The sequence below is a fragment of the Anabrus simplex genome, chromosome 1, assembly GCF_040414725.1.
Source record: "Anabrus simplex isolate iqAnaSimp1 chromosome 1, ASM4041472v1, whole genome shotgun sequence".
In the NCBI taxonomy this organism is placed as follows: domain Eukaryota; kingdom Metazoa; phylum Arthropoda; class Insecta; order Orthoptera; family Tettigoniidae; genus Anabrus; species Anabrus simplex.
In genome coordinates this window covers 1,632,082,740-1,632,110,608 of record NC_090265.1, presented here as the reverse complement: position 1 = coordinate 1,632,110,608, position 27,869 = coordinate 1,632,082,740, and the positions used below count along the sequence as shown (strand labels likewise).

The 27,869-nt window shown below is 38.5% G+C and overlaps 1 protein-coding gene across 3 annotated transcripts in view; it reads left to right on the top strand.

Moving 5' to 3' along the window:
* The window catches only part of LOC136858616 (tRNA (guanine-N(7)-)-methyltransferase), a 104,107-nt gene that overhangs the window by 33,272 nt on the left and 42,966 nt on the right, over positions 1-27,869 (top strand). For all 3 annotated transcript variants that reach the window (XM_068225641.1, XM_067138312.2, XM_067138313.2), the window contains exons 2-3: positions 1,764-1,882; positions 21,729-21,913. In XM_068225641.1, coding sequence (XP_068081742.1) covers positions 1,764-1,882; positions 21,729-21,913 — 304 coding nt within the window. The remainder of the gene's footprint in view (positions 1-1,763; positions 1,883-21,728; positions 21,914-27,869) is intronic.

Here is a 27,869-nt window from a genome sequence, read left to right as displayed (position 1 = left end):
ATTGGTGATACAAAGCTAGAACAGGTCGATAATTTCAAGTATTTAGGTTGTGTGTTCTCCCAGGATGGTAATATAGTAAGTGAGATTGAATCAAGGTGTAGTAAAGCTAATGCAGTGAGCTCGCAGTTGCGATCAACAGTATTCTGTAAGAAGGAAGTGAGCTCCCAGACGAAACTATCTTTACATCGGGCTGTTTTCAGACCAACTTTGCTTTACGGGAGCGAAAGCTGGGTGGACTCAGGATATCTTATTCATAAGTTAGAAGTAACAGACATGAAAGTAGCGAGAATGATTGCTGGTACAAACAGGTGGGAACAATGGCAGGAGGGTACTCGGAATGAGGAGATAAAGGCTAATTTAGGAATGAACTCAATGGATGAAGCTGCACATATAAACCGGCTTCGGTGGTGGGGTCATGTGAGGCGAATGGGGGGGGGTTAGGTTACCTAGGAGAATAATGGACTCTGTTATGGAGGGTAAGAGAAGTAGAGGGAGACCAAGACGATGATGGTTAGACTCGGTTTCTAACGGTTTAAAGATAAGAGGTATAGAACTAAATGAGGCCACAACACTAGTTGTAAATCGTAAATTGTAGCGACGTTTAGTAAATTCTCAGAGGCTTGCAGACTGAACGCTGAAAGGCATAACAGTCTATAATGATAATATGTGTATGTATGTAATTAAAAACAGTTGATTATTGAACATAATCATCTTTGGCTGCTTCTCCTCCAGGTATGTCCTAAAGTCTCCACTTGACCAATAACATTTGAAGAATAATGGTAATCATGTAACAACAGTTGACCAATAACATTTGAATAAAAATCAATTGAACTTTTTCTAAAAGCTTTTTTTTAGATGATAGTGTATTTGCCAGTAATTTTCGTAGAAGTAATTTGATGATAAAGATATTGATTCCCATAGGGAACCTGAAATAATTGTTCCGAATTAGTAAATTTATAATACCAATATAGTTGGTCTGTTATTGGACATAATAAATTTTCCAGCTAACTCATCCCTTGTTGTTAGCGTTTCACCCCAGTGTGCTAAGTTGGGCTCATCAGTTGGTAAATAGCACACCTACCAAGACTCATGGCTAGGGCATAACGTAAAGCCCACCGCGTAGCCTACTTGGAGCCACCGGCAGTGCCATTGCACTATGAGAGACTTTGTCTCATTTTCAAAAATTGATGCTTGCCTGGCCATCAGATGATAAAGATGTTGATTCCCATAGGGAACCTGAAATATTTGTTCCAAATGAGTAAATTTATAATACCAATATAATTGGTCCATTATTGGACATTATAAATTTTCCAGCTAACTCATTCCTGGTTGACAGCATTTCGTTCCAGTGTGCTAAGTTGGGCTCATCACTGGGACAAAACGCTTTATCATCTGATGGCCAGGCAGGCATCAATTTTTGAAAATGAGACAAAGTCTCTCTTAGTGCAATGGCACTGCCGGTGGCTCCAAGTAGGCTACGCAGTGGCCTCCACAGTATGCACTAGCCATGCGTCTAGGTAGGTGTGCTATTTACCAACTGATGAGCCCACTTAGCACACTGGGGTGAAACGCTGGCAACCAGGAATGAGTTAGCAGGAAAATTTGTAATGTCCAATAACGGACCAACTATATTGGTATTATGAAGTAATTTGATTCGTACTTATTGGAATTCATTGAAAATCCTTTTTATGAAGAATAAAATGATTGCAGGTACATGAATTACAGCTTCGACAGTTACTATATTCAAGTTTTTTTTTTTCCAGTCCAAGATACCCGGAAGAAATGGATTGGTCAAGTCTGTACCCGAAATACTTTTCAGAAAACTTACCTACAAAATGTGTTGAGTTTGCTGACATTGGATGTGGTTATGGAGGACTCCTTGGTAATCAATTTTCATTTCTATTTTATATTTATAATTAACTTTATGTTAGTTCAGTATTCCTTATGTAATTTTATCTAAAATTGGGTTCTACTCAAGAACACACAAATGGGGCTATATAGTTTTACTAAATTTTGACAAGGGATGGTCAGAGCCAACTTGACAAAACCTACCCTAATATTTTTGTCACTGCAAGAGTATGTTAACCCTAGAACAAGCAATGTTAAATCTTGTGATGCCAGCCATATTTGGCAGCTTTCACTTGTCTAACTAAAAAAAAAAAAAATGGGCTGATTGCTGAAACGGTGTTTAGACGATGTCTCGAGTTAAACAATGCCTAAGTATGGCTGCCGCACTGCAGACTTTATTTATCACTTAGCCACTTTTAAAACCGATGTTCAACCGGCCATTTTTAAATACTGCCGAGAACACTGCTTAACCTCAAATGAGAGGAGTGAATCATAATCAGAGGTTATTTACCATGATACATGTAATTTGTGTTATGTTGAGGCGATTCCGGGGAGAAAGGGTAGTCCGATGGCCTCTCTGTGGGTCGCCCGCTTGAAATTGCACCAATTCATTTGAAATGTATGGGGAGGTATAGCTTAAAATAAGATTTCGCTGTACAAGATACTTGTTTCTTGATACTGACAAACGGACAATCCAGTAACTGTGAACTTGAATACAATTCTGGGCAACCGACATATTTTATTTTCCATGGAATTATAGGTCACTTCGACTGCATACATGTCAGAATTACTTGTCCCAATCATCAGAGGGCTGTCACATACATCGACCGAACGGACTCACTTATATTTACTGCCCAGCAAGCACACATAATAGTGAAAACTAAAAAGTAGGTTGTGTGCGGTTTTTATATACATAATTGTTGCGCTAATTCAGATAAGTTTTCGGCAACTGTGAGATAGGAAAAGACAAGTGGTGATGGTCGTGATTATTCTTTAAAGAGGAGGACTGGGGAAGAAGAGCCGTGGCCATAATAACAGCCCTAGTATTTGCCTGGTGTAAAAATAGGGAAACAACTGAAAACAATCTTCAGGCCTGCCGATTATGATTTTCAAACCTACGATTTCCAGAATGCAAGCTACATCTATATGGCCCGTACAACACATTTGGTTACACAGTACTATTTTTCTTCTTCCCTTCATCGAAGCTATTTACGAGTACAATTTACGAACTTCATCGTGTAGATCCATATTGATACAGTTAAAACTAAAAAACAATGTTAGGTTTAGGTCCACCCAATCAATACACATCATTTTAGATAAAAAAATTAGAAGTGGAAGAACCCAATGCCTTTTTAAGGACTATTTGAAAAACGCAAAAGATTGACCTCACTTCTTGCAAAAACTTTTGTCTTCAATGTTAAAAATGAAATACAACTTGAAATTGACAAGCCTGCCATAACGTCTCGTACGGAATCAATGTCCATTGTTGCTATCCGTATTTAAAACAAAGTTCCTTTTGAACTGTTGAGAAAATAGGAGAACAAATATACACATATTTAATGCAGTAGTTTAACACTTCTTGCAAATAATCTTTCAGCAAACTTAAATATGAATGACCTTACTTGAAAAACGTTGCAAGCATTGTTGGAATCTTATGTGTATTGATTGGGTGGACCAAAATCTAACAATGTTTCTTAGATTACACTCACCGTAACAACGCTATAATCAAAGCTATACTTCCCCATACGGTGGCGTGTCGTTTTAGTCTCGATAATACTATGAGATTTAATTTCCACCAAAAGCGATATTCTTATCTGTAGGTAAGTCATGCTCATGCTTAGCCATATTTGAGTAATGTGTAGGAAGACAGACACTGACTGGCGTTCGGCGCATGCACAGACGAATTTCATTGGTTGTGATGGCAAGCAAAGAGTTGCATGAAAAGTATTTCTATCCTCATTTTCAAACCAATATTGAAACTTTAAACGATGTCTAGTTAAACACCGACTGAACATTGTTTATGCAGTGGAAAATCATGCTCGATTCAGACGTTGTCTAAGGTTTAAACTAGTCATTGTTTCTGCAATCGGCCCAAAATATCTACAAGGTATGAAATAAAAGTGCAATGCTGTATATATTTGTATAAAACTAATACACTGAGGATTGTCATGTTGACACAGAATTATGTAAATGTTTTGACTAGAAAAAAAATTTAATTTGTAAATTCAAAATAACAAAAACTTTGATCATATGTGCACAAAAATGAAACATGTCACAAAGAAATTGAGATATACAGATTGTCAATAATGTATTTGTAGTGTAGTAGCAGAAGTTTCATCACTCTTAGAGGTATTTTCTTGAAAATATGGGGAAAATGTATTGGCATGCAATCATTGGACCATATAAAGATAGGTTGCTGTACAGTAGACTCGTCATCACTTTCACTTTCCGATATTTGATGCGAAGAAACGGCTGATACGCATTCCGAATCTGATTCGGAATCTGTTGGTTCTCTCAATATCCTAAAAATCAGATCCGTCACTTTCATTTTCCAACAAATTTTGCACTAATTCATCACTAATTTTTCCATAATGAAGATGCCATATTTAGACACACACTGTACTAAAATTGTACCCAACCGAAAACTAAGAAATAAAGTGAAATAGAATAATAAAATAAAGCACCTGAAGGTTTGTTTACAAACACTACAGGCAGTGGCGCTCAAACAGATGAGACGTTAAACAGCATTAATTTATCCAACAGTGTTTGGTTCATAGGGACTAGCGAGTTCATCTTAATACCACCTCTTCATATACACAAAACATCACACTACCCACCACCACAGAGACACGCAATAGGGTTGGCAGCAGGAGAGGCATCAAGCCATAAACCAAATCAAAATGCAATGCCGATCCCAAGCAATTAGAGTATGTTTCAAGTGTACGGGACCCTCAGCAGGATTACTTGATTTGAGAACTGGAAAAGATCCAGAGGAAAGCACGATTTGTTCTGGGTGATTTTTGGAAAATGAGTAGTGTTATGAAAATGTTGCAAAGTTTGGGCTGAGAAGACTTTGGGATAAGGAGACTAACAGCTCGACTAAGCAGAATGTTCTGAGCTTCAGTGGAGAGATGGCTTGGAATGGCATTAGTAGACAAATAAGCTTAAGTGGAGTTTTTAAAAGTATGAAAGATCATAATATGAAGATAAAGTTGGAAATCAGGAGGACAAATATTGGGGAGAATACTCGTTTATAGGAAGAGGAGTTAGGAATTGGAATAATGTACTAAGGGAGATGTTTGATCAATTCCTAACTTCTTTGGTATGTAAGAAAATACTAGGTAAACAAATGATAGGGAATCTGAGTGACAGCCCTAAATATAGATCGGTGGTGGTTGGTTGATTGATTCCGTGAAATTACGCCCAAAAGGTTGTAACTACAAATAAAATTGAACTCAAGGCAATTGTGGACATCGAGAACAACAAAAAGCAGACTGTGTCATGCCATCTGTTAATGAATTGAGGAAATTACATGAAGATATTCAACAGTTGCCAGTTCTAGGATTAAATAAAATGCACTGTCACAGTTTTAACTGCTATATATATACAATGGAAGTATTTTAATAAAATTGCTGAAGTTCCTCATTGTTCTGTATGCGAATCCATTTGTACAAGAGGTTTGTACAACCCTTGGTGCTCAGCTGTCGACGCCCAAGAAGTGAACTGTACTGTACTGTAAGCTTGCCCTCGAGTCAGATGGACAGATGATGATGATGATGATGATGATGTACCACTGTAGTTGAGAATTTAAAGTTTTATGATAATCATAATATACATATGTACATCATCATAATTATCAGTTCCTTTATACTCGGTAGTCATCACAAAAATGTGACATGTCCGTGGAGTGATCAAAACAGACATTTTCCTTGCATCATGCACATCTAACAAAATTAAAGTTACTGCATTCTGTCTTTTTGCAATAATTACTAGTATTTTTCAGACAAAGTTGGGATGGAGTAAGAAATGATCCCGACTGCAGTTCCATGTACCTTGCTGCGTATTACACGTACTTTATAAAGTTCGTAAAATGATGTGATGAAATCTGATAATGTAGGAATACCCCCAACTGAAGTTTAAGGATACTCTTCCATTGAAAACATGATAAATACTTTACACTATTGGAAAAATTTATTATCAACTGGTTGAATCACACTAGTTCTTTGAGGCATTCTCTAGCTTCAATAGTCTTTTAGTCGTCTTCCTAAAAGACGAGGCTGTCGTTATGTCTGGGCAAGAGTCTAACAATAGCACTATATTTTCTGAGAATGTTAAGGCATTTCAAATGAAGTATTGAAAATTGCTCTTTCCCATTTTGATACATTGATTATAAGATTCTTGTAATTAACCAGTCCCTTTTCAACTTGTGATTCTAATTTTTCCCAAGGTTTTTGAAGACCAATGTAAAGATGAGGAAACAGTGATGCATTCATCACTGGTATTATTGTGTAAGAATGAGTCATAGCATTCATTGATTGCACCACTGTAAGGTGACCATTTGTCCTTGATTCTAGTAATATACTAGTCTATACTTCTATACTAATTTATAAAGAGAGACTGTGAGTTTGAGGCTATGTAACCGGGTAGCCCCCATCTGTTTCTGTGGAATGAGAGATTTTTAACTCCAATCACAAGTCCATTGAAGCAGCTGTTATTCTCACCCCTCTCCATGCTTTGAGATGTAATCGAGCTCTCCTTGGGAGCTCTGTGCCTGTGTGGTGTAAAGTTTAATAGCAGACTGTTAATTGTACTCTGGCGTTTGTTGCACGTGGGTGAAGTTCAAGATGCTGTGGAATTATTTTATGATTGGACCCTTGCTGTGATCTGTGACTTCATTCCTAAACATTTGATGTCCATAAAATGTCCCCACGGAAGAAGGGTGATACTAAAAGTGCTGAACTTAAAAAATCGGAAGCCTGGAGACAGTGGAAAAATGTGCCCTCTGAGATAAATTCTAAACAATTCTCTGACCTTCACAAACAGCACAAGTATTTATTAAGGTGGGATTACTCAGAATATTTTAATGGAGCCTGTCTTGAAGTAAGACAACAGCAAAAGGTTCTGGTCACTTATAAATAACAGAAGAGACAACAAATGAATACCGGAAGTAGTAACCTGGGACCATTCTGTAGCCAGTGGATCAGATAGACCTGAATTGTTCAATGAATATTTTACCTCTAATTTTGTTAAACCTATTCAGTATGTTGATTTTCCTGAAATCAAACTTGTTACTTTTCATAGCCTCACTAATATTTCTAACACTGAATCTGAAGTGTACTCACTACTTTCATTTCTGTCAGAAAAAAAACCACTGGTCCTGATGGTCTCGCTCCTATCTTCCTTAACACGTTCAGTACCTGCTTCTGAGCGGGGCACTTGAATGCCTGGACGAGCCATTTTCATGCCCGGCCCCCTTAACGTGCATTACTTAATAAAATTTACCATTACTCCTGAACTATAAATGTTAGAAACATGATACTTTGTGCTAACCTCTATTAAATATTTAGGGTGTGATATCTGGTGTCACAGGTTCCAAAATACGTCTAATTTTATCCAGCCTATCTGTACTTTCGGCATAATGATTACTGTCACTGTAGTGAAGAAAGGAAAGAATATGAAGGAAGCGTATTCGGAACATTGTTTTAGAAAATATCAGGGTATGAAAAACAGGGTCTTCGGTCCAGTACATTTATCAGGATTTTGGACTAATCGGTTTCCACGATTGCATGAACGAATTCTTTGTGAAAGGCCGGGGCGCCGCGCCTATCACTTGACTCGCGTATAGATTGGTCTGCTCACACACATACTGTTAAAATTCGTCATTCAGGAAAATACTCACCTGACTCAAAATATCCTGCTCATTTTTTGTTTGTACGTTTACACCTGAATTCTCTCTAAATGATGGAACAGGTGGACAATAACTAGGATGATATGCATCAGGCACTTCACTTTCCTTTATAGGCCTATTGGATTCGGGAATCGGAATTTCCTCGTCACTGTTACTTTCACTATCTGAGTCTATTTCGGGAATAAGTTCATCACCAGAATCATCATTGTGAACAATATCTGATAGTTTTCTTCCGTAATGAACTTTGTTTTATAAACCATTATACTACACTCGGTAAGAACGACATGCACTGCATTGGAATCTCAAGTACCGACTTGACACGCGAGGAAGTGCTGAGATATTCCTGCTAAAACAGCTAAAATAAACATGAGCCCACTCAACGCGGGGGTCATCTCAAAAATGTCAACCAACTTCCTGCTACAGCCAGTAACGCTGACTAAGGTGTAAGAATACATAGATGACGAATATAAACAACATTGCCTCGCGCGGAACTTTAAACGTCTTACGCCGTCCACGACCCGCAGCATAGGAGCAAGCTTAAACGTCTTACGCCGTCCACGGTCCGCAACGAGTTAAGAATACAGCAGTAGCTCTTTCATACCCTATTATTGTGATATTCAGTCGTTGCACATTTCTTCTCAGTTGTCTACTTTACGAGCTCCTGGAAATGTGCATATATCACACCAGTTCTTAAAGGTGGAAGGAGGTCGGATATCGCAACTTATCATTCAGTCTCTATATTAACGTGCTTTATTAATCATTTGTGAAAGGATCATCCACCAGTGTTTGCTTTCATTTGCAATTCCATACACTATCACCCCACCAGCACGTTTTCCTTGCTGGAAGCTCCTGCATAACTAACGTGGCTATCCTCCTCCATCATGCCGCATCTGCCATCCTTGCGGGTTCTCAACTTGATGTATTCTATATCGACATCACAAATGTCTTTGATACCATGGATCATGCAGTTCTTTCACACAAGCTTTCTGAATGTTTTAATGTGCATGGGAGACTCCTAGCTCTCATTTATAGCTTCTGAGTGGAAGACTACAGCGCGTGTTCTTTGATTGATGCAGTTCTTCTCCCGCCACCACCCTCTCAGGTGTCCCGCAGGGCAGTGTCCTAAGTTCCCTTCTTTTGGCCCTGTTTATTGATCTTATCGATACTGTTTCCCACCATTCATGTGAAATCCTTCCTTTGCAGGTGATCGTAGAATCATCAAGCAGATCAATTCTCTCACAGATACAATCCACTTCCAAAATGCACTTGATTCACTATCAGGTTGGTGTACTACATAGCGTCTTAAACCTCATCCTCCAAGAATTCCACCATTTTGTTCACACTTTGTACTTCATGAATATCAACTGCTGAATCAAACGATTTCAATTGTTGATAATCAAAAAGACTTTGGAGTGCATTTTGACAGTAAATTATTGTTTGTCTCACACATAAACAGGGTCACCTCACGTGTTATATTACTCCTTAGTTTACTCTACAGGTTTTCAGACATCACAGCTATAAATGCCTTCAGAGCATTCTAAGTTTCCTGTATCTTACCGATTGTTGAATACGCCTCTCCAGTCTGGTCCATTTCTTCTTCTCAAATCTCAGCTACCTTGACCGTGTATAATCTACCTTCTGTGCAATCGTCAGAGCTAGGGTCCTTGTCTGTTGCAACTTGAACACTAGCCAAGTGATTAGAACCCCTGGGGGTGGGGGGGCGTACATGTAGAATACACCTGCGGTATACCCTGCCTGTTGTAAGAGGCAACTAAAAGGGGCGACGTAGGCGCGGACATGGATTGTGGTTTGGTACAATGTGTTGGACCTCCTGTGGATGGGAGGGGCTGAATACATTCACAGGTAATCCCTGCCTGTCGTAGAAGGCGACTGATAGGGTCATGTGGCCATGGTCCTCTCTTTATTTTTATTGTTTTTTTTTTTTGTAGGGTTAGTTGTAGACCATTTCAAAGTTTTTGATATGCATGCTGCTCGGAGATGGACCTCTTACGTGTGCGGTTATGCCCAAAAGCCTGCATTTGACCACCCAGGGATCTTGTGAGTGGGAGCGTCATCTACCCTTGCAGTAGTATCCGCCTGACAACACAGGTCCCCGCACAGCCGAATGCCAGAAGGACATAATATTATTAATTATTTTTTATTTTTTCCTCTATATTTAGTGCTCTGTACATGCTATTGCGAGTGACTGGACGAAGGGAGTCCTAGTGCTCATTGCCTCAGTCATCCCGTATTAGGCATCGTCCAACATCGGACCCCGGGCAGTACCGGCTATGACCAGGTGGGTATTGCCTTGGCAGCTTGGTTCGGCTACAGAGACCCCTGATCGGAGTGGGTGGCATTCGAGGAGGATGGTTTCGGGCATGGCTTCGAAACAGTCGCCCATCCCAAGGTGGTCCCCCACCGAAGTCTTCAACTTGTGCTTCCCTGAGAGGTTCAACTCCCTGGGAACATGCGCAGCATGAAGGAATGGGATCCAGCTTCCCTAGGTTTCTGGTTGCCACCAGAACCAATGGGCATGATTTTAAGCTGGTAAAATCGATCCCTTTTAGTAGACACATTGAAGGCATCTACGTCGAACTTGAGGATCTCAAAAAAATCTGCAACGGTAGTTTACTTTTGAAGACTCGCACAGCACTACATGACGATCAGTTGATTAAGTACGACCACTTTGGCGAAATCCCCGTCAAAGTGGAGGAGCACAAATCCTTGAATCTGGTTCGCGGAGTCATCTTTCACCGCAACCTTATTTTGAACACTGATGACAAGTTGATGGAAGACATGAAGAACCTTGGCGTGACACACGTCCGGCGCATTACGCGCAAGGTCAACGGTGAAGACTTTGCCACTGGTGCCTTCATTCTCTCTTTCAAGTTGTCAGTGTTACCAGAGAAAGTCAAGATAACAATGTATCATTGCGATGTGAGGCCGTACATCCCGCCTCCTATGCGATGCTATCAATGCCAGAGATTCGGACATATGATATCTTGTTGTTCGAATCAGTCTGTGTGTGGTACATGTGGACGAGTAGCTCACGGCGCGGAGGAGTGCACACCACAGAGAGTTACAATAATTGAAAAGATTGGAAGATTTTCAATTATTGTAACTCTCAGATGTATTGTCATTTCCGTGGTCATCATGAATAGACGGGCTGACGCGGCTTGTCCACCAGTGCTACACCCGTCTATAGATGGTGCACGAGAATTTTTATTTTTTTGAGTTTCCCGGTTCACTTTCGAGTCCGAATTTGATCTCTGACATGTTCTGACGTCTGTTGGACATTATGTAGAACTAACTGATCAGAGATTATAGCTTCGGGAAGTAACTTACAGAGCTTTTTATAGACGGCTGTGGAGTTCATCTGTGATGTAAACAAACATGGCGGAACAACAATTTACTTGCTCTTGCAGCGATGTTATTTCGAATCACAGAATCTTTCAGTTATTAACACTAGAACGGCGGGGAATCTGACATTCCTAGAACAGCGGTAAGGGGTCATTTTGACCCATCATACGAAATGCTTGGAAACGTTCAAAATATAACACAATAAAACATGTAATTTCTTCTACTCGGTTTCCACAACTTTATTTTACACATAAGGACATGAAATGAGTGTATGGACCTTTTATGTTACTGATGGACATATGAATAATCACAAACAACGGCACCATGTTTCTGTTTCTCTAAGGAGTTTTCACGAAATTAACCAATCTAACACCTTTTCTTAGTCGGCCGTCCACATTGCAACAATTATACATTTTCAGTAATTCTTTAGGCAAATTAAAAACATGCTAAACACATTTAGCACACCCAACTTCTACTTTTCGTGCACATTTTCCGCACACTGCTTTGAGACACTTGCTGCACGCATCGCTAGACTTGTTGCTTTTACACATACCAACTTGGCACTTCTTCCGCTTTTTAGATGGACACGGTCCTACAGCCTCCTCTTGCTGTTGTTGCCCTTCCTCGTTCCGCCTTGTTAGTTCACTTGCCAGCTGGGGGATGAACTTCTTTTGCTTTATCTTCCTACCCGTTACTTGCTTGTAAATGACCCAAGCATTGATAGCTGTTAGGTCAAGGATATTGTAAAAGACATGCATTGGCCACCTCCTACATGCACATTTGGTCAAACACTTGGGCTAGTTTGTCATAAATCGGGTAAATCTGCACCTGGTTTTGCTGGGAAGTAATTGTTCATCGACTGTAATATTTTCACTTGGGCGGTAACAGTGAAGACAATTTTCCACGAATTTGTCCTAGATTTCAGAGACAAGAGCGAACCTGTTAGCTGGCAGGCGCTCAGCTTAGGTTGATTTCTCGTCAGAACGGAGGAATCTGAGAAGCTCTCAAAAATCTATCTCTTGACACTGTGTCCTTCATGAACTGCTGTCCACAAGAACGCGAACACAGTTCATCCACAGACACACCTTTCAAACATAGGACACCACGGATATATTTGAGGACAATCATAGCCTCCAACTCCTCGAGTGACACGGTCCAGTCCATGAAGTTCTTTCTCAGCGTTTCATCATGTGTCGTTTCATTAGACGAAGCATCGATTCATCAAAGAGGAGACGAAAGGCACTAATGGCAGAGTCGTAAACTTGGTGGTAAGAATATGTTGTGGGACCTCCCTGCTCCCTCTGGATGTTCACCGAAGCCCACTTTCCAGATGAAGAATTCAAATCCAAGATCTCCCACTCGGTTCCATCTCGGGCAACCATCTTCACTGTTGAAAAACCTAAATGAGACTGAGACATTTGGGGCGAGTTCGGAGAGAGATCAGCATTTTGAACTTCTCCTGCGGATAATTCATCCTCTGTCTTGTTGTGATCTTCGTCCTCACTTGTCTCTCTTGTCTCAAGCAAAAAATCACCATATGAATTGGATAGTTCACCTTCCGACTCAACGTCTGAATTTTCTAGCATACGAGACACCTCGTCAGCAGAAAGATAATCATAGCATGTAGGAAGAACACTTTCTAAATGATGAGGCGAATACTATAATCCCACTATTTGGAACACTAATCTAACAGTAATAATGTTTTTTGCTTTACTTCCCACTAACTAATCTTTTACGGTTTTTGGAGATGCCGAGGTGCCGGAATTTTGTCCTGCAGGAGTTTTTATGTGCCAGTAAATCTACAGACAGGAGGCTGACGTATTTGAGCACCTTCAAATACCACCGAACTGAGCCAGGATCGAACCTGCCAAGTTGGGGTCAGAAGACCAGCGCCTCAACCATCTGAGCCACTCAGCCTGGCTCATCTGACAGTAAGAGCTCAACGATACTAATAATAATGGCCGGATACACACTGTTGTCTGACAATGCAAACTGTTGTAATAAGGAATATTGTACAAGTGTCAAAATGACCCCTCCCGCTGTCCAGGGTATGCCATATCGGAAATCAATGAAAATGTAAATATTTTGTCAAGTGCGATACATCACCGTGAACGGGATGAAAAACTATGAAAAGTCAAGATATTTGAAGAGAAATGAAACAAGATTACGAACGTTATTAAAGAAAAATTGAAGGCGAGTGTCATTTTGACCCCTTCCGCTGTTCTAGCGTTAACCACAGCGGAAAGTGATGATGGAGATAATCATTTTTAAGGAATTGTTAAGCCATTTAGAAAGTGAGGGTGATAGAGAGAGTGCCAAAAATATTGTGTGCGAGAGAGAAACAGAGCCCCCTTCTAAACGAAAGAAGAAAAACACGGTGAGTACAAAAGCTATTTTATCGCTAATTTTGTGGCGGATGGATTACTTTTCTTCACCAGAGTTTCAGGTAACTGTAACAGGCTCTGAGGGCCAAATAATGTTTGATGAGAACCCAAAAATTATTGATTTATTAGAAACTTTTGTGCCAGTGGAGTTGGTGCAGATAGTTGAACAATTCGGCATCACAAACAACCAGTACAAAACATTTAACTATCACCACATTCCAGGTTTGGAAAGTATTTTAAAATATCAAATTATATACTTCTAAGAAGTTACATGTATTAGTTGCCTACAGATTTTAGGAAATAATATTATTTTGGGCTCTTTACTTTGTATAAAGATAGTGCATGCATGGGCACATAAGTGTAATTTTGTTTTCTCTCAAAATAATATTGAACATAAGTGTAGGATTTTCCATTTGCATTTAGATTTATAAATAACCAACATTTATAAACATTTTAAGCTAATCACCCCACTGATAAGTTAAAAATTGTGGCTTCTACTAATTTTTTTACATACAAATGAAAAAACTCAGCACTGAGGTACCAAACAGTCAACTGGTAACTCAGCACTTAAAAGGTTAAGTGATTTTTATTTGTCATATAAATGCATATTTTGGTTGTTTTTTATCATAAGGACATATTTTGATTTACTTTTTTAGAAACGTTATATTTCGGTGGTTTGGCAACAGCTGTAGCTGTGCAAAATCATCGTCAACTTTCCAAATGAGAACTAGTACTTACAAAACTGTTTTTCCGTATCACGTCTGTAGTTAATGCAAGTGGAATACTCTGCCTCTTCTATCAAGATAACGCATGAATTGTTTTCCAACAGTTTGTCAGAAAGTCTGGTGTATATTAAGTCGAACTTTGGAATTATATCGAGTGCAATTACTCGTTTAGAAGTTGTTAGCCTAGAAATTCATGCAAGTGTTGAAATTGTGAGAAGTGTTGAACTTTCAGCACAACAATCACATGGAATAGTTGGCGTCAGTGTATAACGGAAACTTCAAAACGTGCTTAATCGAAATGACAGTTTTCGCTGTATGTGCAAGATAAATGATGTTCTTAGAGAAGAAGGTACGAGTACATTTCAAGATGAATGCATACTCGACAGCAGTGATTTAATATTATTTAAATATGTACCAATAACGCCTTGTGATGCTCTTCTTACAAGAATGTGTTAAGTGATAATCGGATGTCTTTTGTGCCTGATGCTTTGAAGATGAATCTTGTCATACGCTTTAATACCACCCGCGGAGAAGAATGAAAAAGTTATATGAGTTTGCACTATTTGCCCTGCTGCCCTACCGTAATGTATTGAAAGACATCTACTTAATTTGTTTCGTGGTAATCAATTTAAACTTTAATGCATTTCAGTAGTATTAACATAATCTGGGCTTAAACGTTCCAAAATATTTTATATAAAGTTCGATTTCTAGTTTTCTCGTATTTTAAACCACCAATGAAAGGTGCAAACATGTTTTGACATTTAAAATGTTGTGTGATCTGATTATCTTAGTGAAAGTACTTTACAGGTATGCATTTACAAATGTTTGATAAGTGAATCAAGGAGAATAGACTGTGAATAACTGCTAAACGTGTATTTTTGAAAACTAATATGAAAGTAAGAATAAAGAATTTAGTTAACAAATTTGGATCAAAGGAATTGTCGTTTCTATTTATAACTTATTTTTAAATGGCCATATTTAGATTAATCATTTTCGGGTCATATTTTGTAATTTTTACGTCATATTTTGTCACTTCTGAGGTCATATTTGCTTGTTTATTTGGCCTATTTTTAGGTCTTAAACATCCAAGCCCTAGTGATGTATATAACTTGTATAAATTAGAATTGCAAGAAAAGATGGGTGCAGGTACAGTTGAATGTGGGCGAAATGTGTATGCGTGCACGTGTGGGAATGGTTGTGAATGAGTGTGTATACAAGGGTATGAGTGAGAGTATAAATGGCTGGGTAATAAGATAATAATTATTCTAAGAGTACAGTGTTTGGAGTGTAAATATGTAAATTTAAAATTGTCTACATATATGTAAATATTCAGTAGAGTTTATATACACATATGTGTGGGGATGGAGGCACTTCTGTGTATGTGGGGCTTGCCCTTTATCTATCAACCCTAAATTGTACATGTACAATTTAAGGAAAATAAATAATAATTATAATTAACTGTAATTCATATCAGCCACACAAATAATATATTTTTAGAAAATGAATAAATATCATCAAAACAACTTAAGACAATAACTATGGTATCCAAAGTCCAGGGAATGTTCAGACAGCCTGCTCCTTACAACGAGATACTGACTCCCAAATAGTGAGAGGAAGCAACTACAATTCCATTCCATCCAGAAGGCAGGTACGAGATGACATCAAATAACATGAGAAAAGATCAAATAAGATGATTACGCAATAATAGACAGAAGCACCCAAACGGAATTCTAGTTGAAAGACCTTAATTGACGTTTTTTGTGATGATATTATTATTTTATTATTATTATTATTATTATTATTATTATTATTTTACTTTAAAAATTAAGGTCAGGGAATATGCATTAAAAAGTAGATCTTAATCAAGTCCAGTTTGCAGAAGCTACAACAAATGAGAAAAGTGTTAAGGTAATTAATGACTTAAGAAACAACTAATACCACTTCAAAAATATATGGTGTTCACCTGTACAAGTTAGTAATATTTGAAAAAAATGAATCAAAACTTTACAAATCTGAATCACCAGGACAAATAAGAATATTCACATTTCACAACATATTATGGCATTCCATAAGGAAGTATAGTTCTTAAATGTCGCCGACACGTTGGAATATGATAATGTGGTGTGACCTTGACATGATTGTAGCTTCAGAGTGATGAGTTTTCAGATATTACATGTTCACTGAGCACTTACCCATCTTAAAATGAATTTAAAGTAGTAAGGTTTGTATCAGGTACATCAGCGCTCGGAGAGTGAGTACCACTGGGATAGAGGGGAGGAAGATGATTATTTTAAAATCATGTGGCAACAATTACAGTGCAGTTCTGCGCTTAAATTAAATAAACAATTCCAATTTCCAGTCATTTAGAATATCTGAAAATTTGTCATGTACACATTAATGCACGTTATAGCAGAAGTGCAGTAGTTAATATGCCTAAAAACAAGGATAGTATATAGGCCGAAATTAAGCTGGAAAATTCGTACTTCATGACATAACATACTGTATAAGTTCCTTTTATTTTATATTCTTTCCCTCTATAGAATACTAAATCTATTACTAGGACTGCAGCTCACAGCTTCTATTGCAGGATATGTGGCCAAAGAGTATTTCGCCAGGCATTGGATCAGACCATCTGCACACTGACGACAGCACTGCCAACACTGTCATATACTGGTATGCTTTACAAGGACTAATTCACTGGTGTCTTATGCAGATCATTTTGGTTTCACATCACATTCTTCAAATTACGTACTTGCAAGATTAAAAACGTGAATAGGATTCCATGTTTTTTGTGGAGACCTGGAACTCTTGAAACTGCAAACATATAAAATTTATTTGTAGGCCTACATAAAGAAATTGTAATGAAATATTGATACCCTAATGATAGTGGGTTCGTCAGTATGTATAAGCAGCAAAAATTGTGGCAGTGCATTTCATTTGGTAACATATTCCTACAGTGAGAAAAATATCAGGGAAGATCTTAAAATTCGTTTCAGTCTGTTGAACACACACAAGTTCAGCATAAATATTACACTACAACATATCTTTAAAAAAATTACTATTAAACAAAGAATAAATAGATATGTATGTCCTAACCCTCTTTCTGTTTGCTATTACTAAATCTGAAGAATTGATTCTCCTATCATTTGGGTTGATAAAGTTTTATGACTCATTCCCTGAGAGATGTATTGCTTCATGTCCGGCTGATGTGATCTAATGCAGTAGCGATTAAGCATTAAGTCCTGCGTGTTCACCGCAGTAGTTTAGTTTAACATCTGTAGTATTGATAGTGTTTACAGTGTGTTAGCTATGAAATAGCATAGTTCCTGTATGAATACAAAAGTTATTGTATGTTTAATGAGTGATGTATACAGTACAACAGAATATCATATATTCATTGTGTTGTGCTATGCGAGACATTCTTCTGTTAGAGAGCGCCGCTTTTGATTCATTCACAAATTTCCTGGCATCCTCCCTCCCCATAGGAATAGGGTACATAATTTATTGACAAAGTTCCGCAAGACCAGTTCCATTCTTCACAAGAAAACACTCAGGAGATGAACTGTTTTAACAGAGAAAAAGCTTGATGAAATAGGACCTCTCTTGGAAAGAACACCAACAAAATCCCTGTCGCGTCTCATCGTACAAGCTAATGTGGTATTATCTTCTGCCCTTAAAGCAACAAAACCGTTGAAAGCAAAACCATACAAACCCACCGCTGCCCAACATTTAAGAGGATCTGACATTTTCGGTAGAGTTTGGTATTGTAACTGGTTGCTTCACTCCATTCACGATGGGTACCTTGACCTAGAACTTTTAGTTTTTAGTGTTGAGGCATGGCTCACTTAAGTGGCTATATAGTCAAAACAATTGCTACTGGAGTGCAGGATAAAAGTGCTCACAGAATTATGGGGTCTATATTTTTGCACGAAACAATGCTGACATATATACATCTCATTCCCAGGCTATTCTTTCAAGAGATGAAAAAGAAAGTAATGGTTACTTCATGCAAGATAATGCGACGGCACACACTGCCGTCCAAAGCTAAAAAAGTCCCTGTAGCTCTCTTATGGTGCATAACCCATTCACAATCTGACTCATCAATATAGTAGTTAGCGAAGATCTATCAAGAAATGTAATACTCCTCCTTACTGTTGTGTACCCTACATGTTCAACACGTAATATTCACTACGAGGATCATTCCAAAACTTATACACCACATGTTTGGCATACCCACTACATCTGTCGTTTCGTTCCAGTACTTGGTGCCTCATTAAAAATCTGTGTGTTTCAAAATTGTATACACCAGACTTCCATCAATAATTTAAGAACTATAAAAAAACTAGCAAAAATCTATATATTAAAAGAGTTTACATAAACAGCTTTGGAAAATCTGTCCTTCCGTTCTACTGGACCGATTATCTTCATTTTTGTTTTATTCTCTCCAGAATTACCTACTGGTGAATCATGAGACATTGATAGGTCTCTAAGTTCAGCCAACTTTGAGTAATCATAAAATCAGATCATTAAATGATCACTCCAACAATTGCAGGCGAAGGCCTATCCTAACCGCATACAGCAGGTTGCTAAGCGACCAACACTTTCATTAATATTATGATATATGTGATTTTCATCCTTAGTAATATCAATGCTGTGGTCATGTTTGATTACTACCTGTCAAGCCACAGAGTATACACATCCTCTGATCATGGAAGAATATTATTCTGTGTTATATAACTTTTAAGTACTCAACGGATGGCAGAACTTTCCTAATGAATTACATGCTGCTAATAGAAAACATCGACGTACGCACAGCCGGGAAGGTATCAAGTCGACATGCCTTCTGTATAATCATTACCAGTAATAAAGTGCAGGGGCAACCTCTTGAAAAACCAGGTTTCTACTTACCCGAACCAGTATTCAGTCATGGCCAATTGTATGTTTCATTATCTCGGGCAAGAGCGTTTAAAAATATTAAGATCCAGATACGTCCGAATGGTGGAAGCACAGTGAATACTGTATGGAAAGAAGGGTTATAAACTACATTACAAATGAATCGGTTATTATGTACCGGTAGTAAATGTTCATGAAACTATTGAAAAGGGCACGTAAACAATATGACTACGACAGGCATATCACGACAAGTTATCTAACGTATTTATAACTAATGCTCCGCAGCAGCGCGAGTCCTCTAGTGTAATAACTAAATTGAAAAGAGGAAGGTCTAAAGACTCTACATAAATAACTTTTATAGTCCGATGGCACAATAGTAAGCAGCGTGCACATCCGCCAGCTTGAAATGAAATAGGATCTCAGCGTGTGGTAAAATTAGTGCCTGTAACTGAGGACCGTGATGTGACAGGACGAGCCAAGGGATGTTTTGTTTCATCTACGTGAGTTCTGTTGATACCTGTAATAATATTTTTGAGAAAACGACTAGATGCATGAAAATTTGTGAGATGGTGGAGAATTTCGGGTCCGAAATGTCACAATATCTTGATTTAAGAAGGTCCAAGTCTACCACAAATGAAAATTAGTGGAAATAATAGAATAGAATATATTTATTTATCAACTACAGGATGTCCCAATTACAGATGATGTAATAATGTCAAAGAGAATAAAAAAATCCCAAGTTGTCCGAGGCTGGGCCGAAGAGTCTATGTACGACATAAGAAAGGTGAGGTGACGGAGCGCCAAGAGCTACAACCATGTGCGTGTAATTTACTGCTCCCGTACAGCCTATGGATACAGATAAGTCATAAAACACAAAAGATGTAAATTGAGTCGCTGGAGATTGGAAAGAGTCTGAACTCCTAACATTTGCAAGAGGAGAGTCTATCCAAAACAGTCTCCCTAAACCTAAATTCTGCACATTCACTTCTTTCAAACATCTACCTATTCTACACCCAAAAGACCTGCAGAACTGGCTTCAACACAGCCTGGCACATTTTTTATAAAACCAATTTTTAATCTTCTCTTTTCTTATTTTTGCAGTATATGATGCATTCTTGAGGCACACAGTGTCCCTTCTCTATAATCTCTGTCCCTTTCAACTGTCATATGCCACCTTGGAACAAGAGCATGTATGCCTGCACAGTAAAAGTCTGGTCTGACACGCCTAAGCCAGTGTGTAGGGGTGTTATGAAGGAGTTGTTATCTTCAAAACTTCATTCCGCAAAGCATGTTCTTCGGTTTACCAAAGATATGGTAATCATAGGATGCCAAATCAGGGTGTGTAAGACGAGTGTGCCATTATTGTCTATCCGAGGTTTTGAATAGTGTCTTTGGTTTTCTGACTAATGTGTTGTCGAGCATTGTCATGCAACAGCATACATCATGCCTATGTTGATGCGGTTGAACATAATTCAGTCAGACTTGGAGTTTCATTAGGGATGCTTCATACAGTATGTGTCAGAATTAATGGTGGTTCCTTGAGCCATGATGTTCACAAGCAAGGAACTTCTCTGAATGCTATCACTTTTCCTGCCAAAGGCACAACTTGGAATTTCTTCTGCTTTAAAAAAAAAAAAAAAAAAAAAAGAATTTGCAAGATGTCATTCCATTGATTGCCTCTTGGTCTCCAGTTCACAGAAGTGCAGCTATGTTTCACAGTTGTTGAAAGAAAGTCACCTCCACTATTCTCATACAGCGCCAAGAATTCACTGATATGGTTTTCTTTGTTTTTGTTTTTTAAGGACAGCTGTCAATATCCTGGGAATCCACCTGAAGAAAACTTTCTCAACCCCTGCTGTTTCAATATTGTGCATACACTTGCTTCTCAAGTCCCAGTTGGTGTGACATTTTCCTTCCAGTTACATGCTTGTTGTTCATAGCCATGTTGTTAATGCATTGCACATAATCACATATTTGTGTGGTCTGCCACTGCAAAGAGAATTGGCAATCCTTCCTTACCTGTCATTACCCTACAATTTTTGTGCCCAGCAACTTATCATGCTGTGATTGTTAGTGTCATCTCCATATACTTGTTTCAAGATCGTAATCTTTTTAACCAATGATATACTGTACTGTGATCAACAGCGTCATCTCCATACACTTATTTCAACCTCTTTGTGAATGTTTCCCAGACATCAAGCGTAGCAGCCATCTTGCATGAGCATTGCAACCACACCCTGCATTGGAACTGATTAAACTAAATTGGAATACATATGGTAAGGGTGCTTCTAGGTACTCTATAAATAAATAAATAAATAAATAAATAAATAAATAGGAAAGGTGTAGAAAAAAAGACTGTATAAAGACTGATTAGTTTTGGAGTGACCCTCATTTTATTGCCTGACAAGAAATGCAGTTCATGAATAGGATGTTAAATTATATAATAGTTTCATAATTCACAACGTAGGGGTGTCATGAAGGCTGAGAAAGCCGAAAAGTGCTTATCTAAGTAATTAAACATTTTTCACTCTATATCATGCAAGTAACAAGTATTGTTGCACTGAAGAGAAATGCTAGAAGCATTGCTGTATGTCTTATTTTTTCCAGTGACTCTCTCACCAATGTTCCCTAACAACCTCATGCTGGGAATGGAAATCAGAGTTAAAGTTTCAGATTATGTGATGGACCGAATAGCTGCTTTGAGATCCCAGCATCCTGATCAGTACCAAAACATTGCTTGTTTACGATCAAATGCCATGAAGTATCTTCCAAATTATTTTCAAAAAGGACAGGTCAGTGTGAGAAATTTACTTCCATTTAACATTGCTGTAGAATATTGTAGAATCTTTGTCATTTTGATGTGTTAACACCAACTGAGATAAGCCTTTCCTTCCATTCTCTTCTTAAAAGGCTTGCATGCAAAATAATTTTATTGATACAAGAAAATGCAGGTGAACTAGTCAGTAGTAGAAGTCAGTGATTTATTGCATATATCTCAAAATCTTACAGTAAGGGAGCTGTATCATTCAGAAACCTTTTTATTTATTCTGGTGCCGGGCTGATTAACTCAGACAATAAAGCACTGGTCTTCTGACCTCAAGTTGATGGGTTCGATCCTGGCTCAGTCCGGTAGTATTTGAAGGTTCTCAAATGCACCAGCCTCATGTTGGTAGATTTACTGGCACGTAAAAGAAAAGAACTCCTGTGGGACAAATTTACGTCATCTCGGTGTCACTGAGAACTGAAAAAGTAGTTAGTGGGACTTAAAACCGAAAACATGGTTTTGTTGGAGGATCTGTCCATATGGATGTATTCACTCTTTCATGTTTCTGTGTTGGTTGGTAGTTGGCTGTGTTGTGTATATTTGAAGAGGGGTATATTAGGACAAAGTCAAACACCCATTCTCCAAGTCAGAGGATTAACCAAATGGAGTTAAATTCCCTGGCATGGCCAGAAATCAAACCCATGACCCTCTGAACTAAAGGCCTCATTACCTACTGTTCAATCAAGGAGATTAATTTTATTTTTTAAAACTTAATTTCCTGAACTGGTATTTCCCACTTTACTGGACTTCATTTGACTGCATTCTGATCTTTTAGTTTAACATATATTTTTCATTTTGTACTACTACTCCAAGGCTATCCATACCAGTTAGGAATGTTTCCAGAACCTCTACACACTCGGGTAAATGATACATTGGCAGTATTATCAGCCTATCTTCTGATTTGATTTTTTTTCTTTTTCTTTTTTTTCCAAATAATACTTTGAATTCCTTAAATTATATAGCTAACATAGTCTGTAAACAGTGAATTAGAATCCACTTGATATGTTTCTGAAGAGTCCATAGTCAGTGTCAGAAATTAGACGCGTTTTCCCTCCACAACTTATGCAACATTCTATGTACTTTTTTGTTACTTTCACAACTCGTGACATTGCTCAACACATTCTTGGTATGATTTTGGAAAGAATTGTAAGAAAGTAACCATAGGATTGTCTTCCTAACTGGAGAATGGTATTATCTAACCAATATGCATCTTGTCATGTTATTAAATATGCAGAGGAATGGCACTATTATGCCTAGTTTCTGGAATGGTCTGATAGCTGTTGGTTTGTAACAGCTGTCATCTCAATAAATCTTCACTGTGTTGCACAAAGTATTCATCATCATCATCATCATCATCATCATCATCATCATCATCATCATCAATGTTCCACTCCAGTCACCCGAGTGTGGTTTACAAGCCTCCTCCACTCCCCTCCATCCCTCCACCCCTCCCGCTCCACCACTCCTGCCATATCTACTCCAGCCTCTCCATTGTCTCTCCAAATCTGATCCATCCACACTCCTCTCAGTCCTCCAGCCGGTCTCCCTCCCTTAACCTCTCTTTCCAATTCCCTTCTTGCTACCCGTTCCTTTCCCATTCTTTTTACATTGCACAAAGTATTATGAGGGTGAATCAAAAAGTAATTACACTTCCAAGTTATGGCCATTTATGAAACCACCTACACATACCTGTAGGCAACACGGCTATGACAACATACAATATAAGTTCACTTTTCCATATAGTCCCCAAGAGACTGTAAACATTTCTTGGAACGGTCAACCAACTTTTTGATTCCGGATACTTAGAATCCACTTGATATGTTTCTGAAGAGTCAGTGTCAGAAAACTGAGGCCATGACCTTTCCGGCCGAACGCACTGCCTTTGCTTCCTTTGGTGGTGGTGAATCAGCATGTTTCCACTGCTTTGACTGCTGTTTTGTCTCTGGGGTATAGTAGTGGACCCAAGTTTCATCTGTAGTCACAAACTGGCACAAAAAATCTTGTTGGTTGCACCGAAAACGGGCCAGACTTTATTCGGACATTTCCAATCTGGTGCGTTTATTGTCCAATGTCAAGAGCCGCGGCACCCATCTTGCGGATAATTTTTTCATACCCAATTCTTCGGTTAAAATATAATATACCCGTTCAGAAGACATCCCTACAGCTTCAGCAATCTCCCGCACTTTCAGTCGACGATCCTCCATGACCATTTTATGCACTTTTGCGATAAATTCTGGGGTCGTAATACTTTTTGGCCGTCCACTACGCAGATCATCATCCAAGCTCTCCCGGCCAAATTTAAACTCGCTGGTCCACTTGTCAACAGTTGAAAATGAAGGAGCAGAGTCCCCCAGTGTGTTGTGAAAGTCGGCATGAATTTCCTTTGCTTTCATACCTTTCTTTACAAAGTATTTAATCACTGCTCGAATCTCAGTTTTTTCCATTGTCACAAATCACTACGCGGGAACAACTACAAAGAGTCGTCACTACCACACTCCTGCAGCTAGAGCACTGACGCGCCACGTGTTCACTCACAAAGGATGTGTGATTATTGCGCGGGATCCTCGTTGCTCTAGCACTGACATCTAGCGGTGATTCCGAGAACTTTTCAAACCGCCCTCGTATGTCAAGTAAATGATATTACATTAGTCTTGGGACTAGTTTCAGCCACTTAGTGGCCATCTTCAGCCAAATAAAAATTAAAGAAATCATGTGATAGCTAAAACATATGAAAAGGGACCACATGTCAGGTATTGAGGTAAAGGTACTGTCTTGTTCCATAATATGTAACTAATATCATGTAATTGAATTGAATGCCTCCGAAATAAATTAAGGCCTTAAATTAGCATGTAATGTTACAACATAAGATTTCATAAATTTACAGTAGAATTGTTTAAAAATTTGGTTAGATGTATCTTACAATGCAAAAACACAAGTTAACCATATTCAGAGAGGTACATAAACACTTACGTCGGGTCTTTTTGACCCACAATTGCAAATGGAAAAGTACAGGTGTAATATGAGGAAAATTATGAATTCTTATGCATAATATGAAGTCCTGTTTATCTGAATGATCGTCGTAATAGCCTTCAATTCAAAAGGCTCTGCCTTCGATTCTTGGCCGGGGCGAGGATGTTAACTTCATATGGTTGATTCCTCTTGATCTGGGACTGGATGTTTGTGTCAGTTTTAATACACACACTACGCTCCTCTCTACCAACTATTACAGAACATTATATATTATAATGTTGTATGGTCTTCGGAGAGGCCTGCACTGATATTTCAAGTTGACGCCAATGGGCGACCCCCACTTGTGAAAGTAGGGCAATACATGTGATGAAATCTAATATTTAAGGGGGCACAAATGCCCAGTCCCGAGCTGGAGGAAATAACCAATGAAGGTAAAAATCTCCGACCCAGCCAAGAATCGAACACAGGAACTCTTGGACTAAAGATCAGCATGCTAACCAGTTAAACCATAGAGCATCACCATAACATAACATTTACACATAAAATAAGAAATTTGTTTAGCCGCTCACTAATTTTCTAGTCATTACTATGTATATTTTCTTGTAGAACACAAACACTTGCATCAGGTCAAATCTCATAACCATTGCAGATTAGCAAAAAAAATTGTCGGCAATGACCCATACTGCATTATGATAAATACTTCAACAGCAGATGAAATTACATAGTGCTAGCAATAATTTATATTATTATATATCAAAGGCCAACGGTCGTAGCCATGTTGAAACACCGGATCCCGTGAGATCTCCGAAGTTAAGCAACATTGGGTGTGGTCAGAAGTTGGATGGGTTGCCACGCGCTGTTGGTGAAGGGTACGGGAATGGAGGAGCGGAAAGGAACTGGCCACCCTACCGCACGTAAACTCTGGCTCAGGAACACCTCTGCGGAGGTTCGGACCTGCCTTCGGGCAGAATAACCCTTACCTACCTACCTACATATATCAAAGAAAATTGATTCACTCGGGTCTCTGTGTTCCGACGCGAGTAATTAAGTGTTAAATAGATATTCTTTGGTTATGTAAGTTTTTGTAAGATAAATTCCAAGTAAAACACAGTATAATTTTTGGAATGGTACACCAACAAGAACAAGTCGTATTGTTCTAATAATAATTAATGATAATAATGTTATTGTTTTACAGCCTTTTAATTGCTGTGTTTTTTTTTTGGCCTGTAGGCGTTCGTTAACGTGTCGGAACCTAATGCACGGAGTTGTTGCTTCTAAATACCGTCAGTTGTCACTGATTATAACTGGACAACGTTTAACGAACTTCGCCATCGAGGTTAGCGCGTTAGAAACAAATGTATTGAACCACCAATATCTATATAATGTGAGCAAAAACAAATGTCAACACAAGAATGTATAAATTCATAAACTAGGTTAGTATGACCTATAACATTTGTTTTATGTTCTATAAAATCAGAATTTTAGGTGTACCTACATGAACAGTGAATGTGTATATCAAAATTTATTTATAAACTAGCTGATGTACTCGTGCTTCGCTATGGAATTCTACATTGTAGGCCTATACAGAATTGTAGGTTAGGTAGTGTACACGTCGTGAGCAAGACTGTATTAAATTGCATAGCTCTTAACGTTACCCCAGAAATGCGACGAAGAAATCACCAAACTTCTTTTCTCAAATGAAGACTGGGTTAGGGAATTTTTATTGTAATGGTAGGCCCGCATGCCTACCATCAGTCACAGTCAGCTTGGGGAATTTCATTATAATGGCAGACACTCGCTCTCCACCTGCCTGTTCACATCCCAGAAAGACTGTCTTAGTGGTTTTCCCAACTGAAATAAACATAGGTCATTACAATGACGTCAGTAGGAATGGCGCGAGTAAAAGCAATGCTTTCACATGAAATACTCGATCAAATGAAAAACCATACATTTTCTCACTTTTAAAGAGCAATATTACGCTGCCGATCTAACAGTCCAAAGTTCCAGAGCTGGAATGACCGGGCTGCAGACAGCCGTGATACGTGAATACACTTCGTCTTTTTCGCGGGAGGGGAAGGGGGACGTCAAATAGTGGAGAGTCCCAGGGCAGAACCTATGCCCTTTTACTAATCTGTTTCCTAGGAGTACCCGATGAGTCGGAAAATCTCAATTCACTACACAGGTGGCAGAAAAATCTATCTGGCTTGGAGGAGAAACATCTTCACTGCTAATTTGGAATAAAATGAATGTAGAATTTAATAAGAGCGAAGAGATAGAAGCTCTCTTTAAGAAACAGCTCTTTTCAGGGCTGAATTTTGAGTCAGGGTGCTATAATTTAGAATATGCCTAAATTGTAATTCTAGACCAGGTCATACTACTACTACCAAGTGAGCTTCTGCCTTAAGTGAACACACTGCTCATTCAAAACAGCACATCAGAGTAGAGATTGAATAGCTGTAATACTATGATGAACCAGTGTGTTACATACCAGCAGTACGGTATCAGAAAATGTATGAACCAGAGGAATGACATGCTAAAGAAGAAAGTTTTCCAGCCCCCTTGCTATTTCCCGTCAATATTCAACCAGGCTGTTATACTCGATTCGCAGCAGTAATCCCATCTATCGGAGTTGAGCATCAGTATAAGAGACAAAGAACATCACAACAAACAATGGTCAATGTAATGTTATTATTGATTAATGTTATGCGCTTCCGAAATTATAGGCCTTCACATTTAGTTTTCTTCCGACTCTGAAATACCACTTATTATATTTTAAATATTTTCATTGTTCCGTATTGAAAAGTATCACAGTTAAAATTGAAATAATAAATAAAGAGGTTCAACCTATTCAATACAAAAGAATAAGAAATGCAGTGATTACATTCTTATTTAATAATAAGTAGAAGTGGTACCGGTTTCGACCCTAGTCCAGGTCATCATCAGCCAATTAAAAC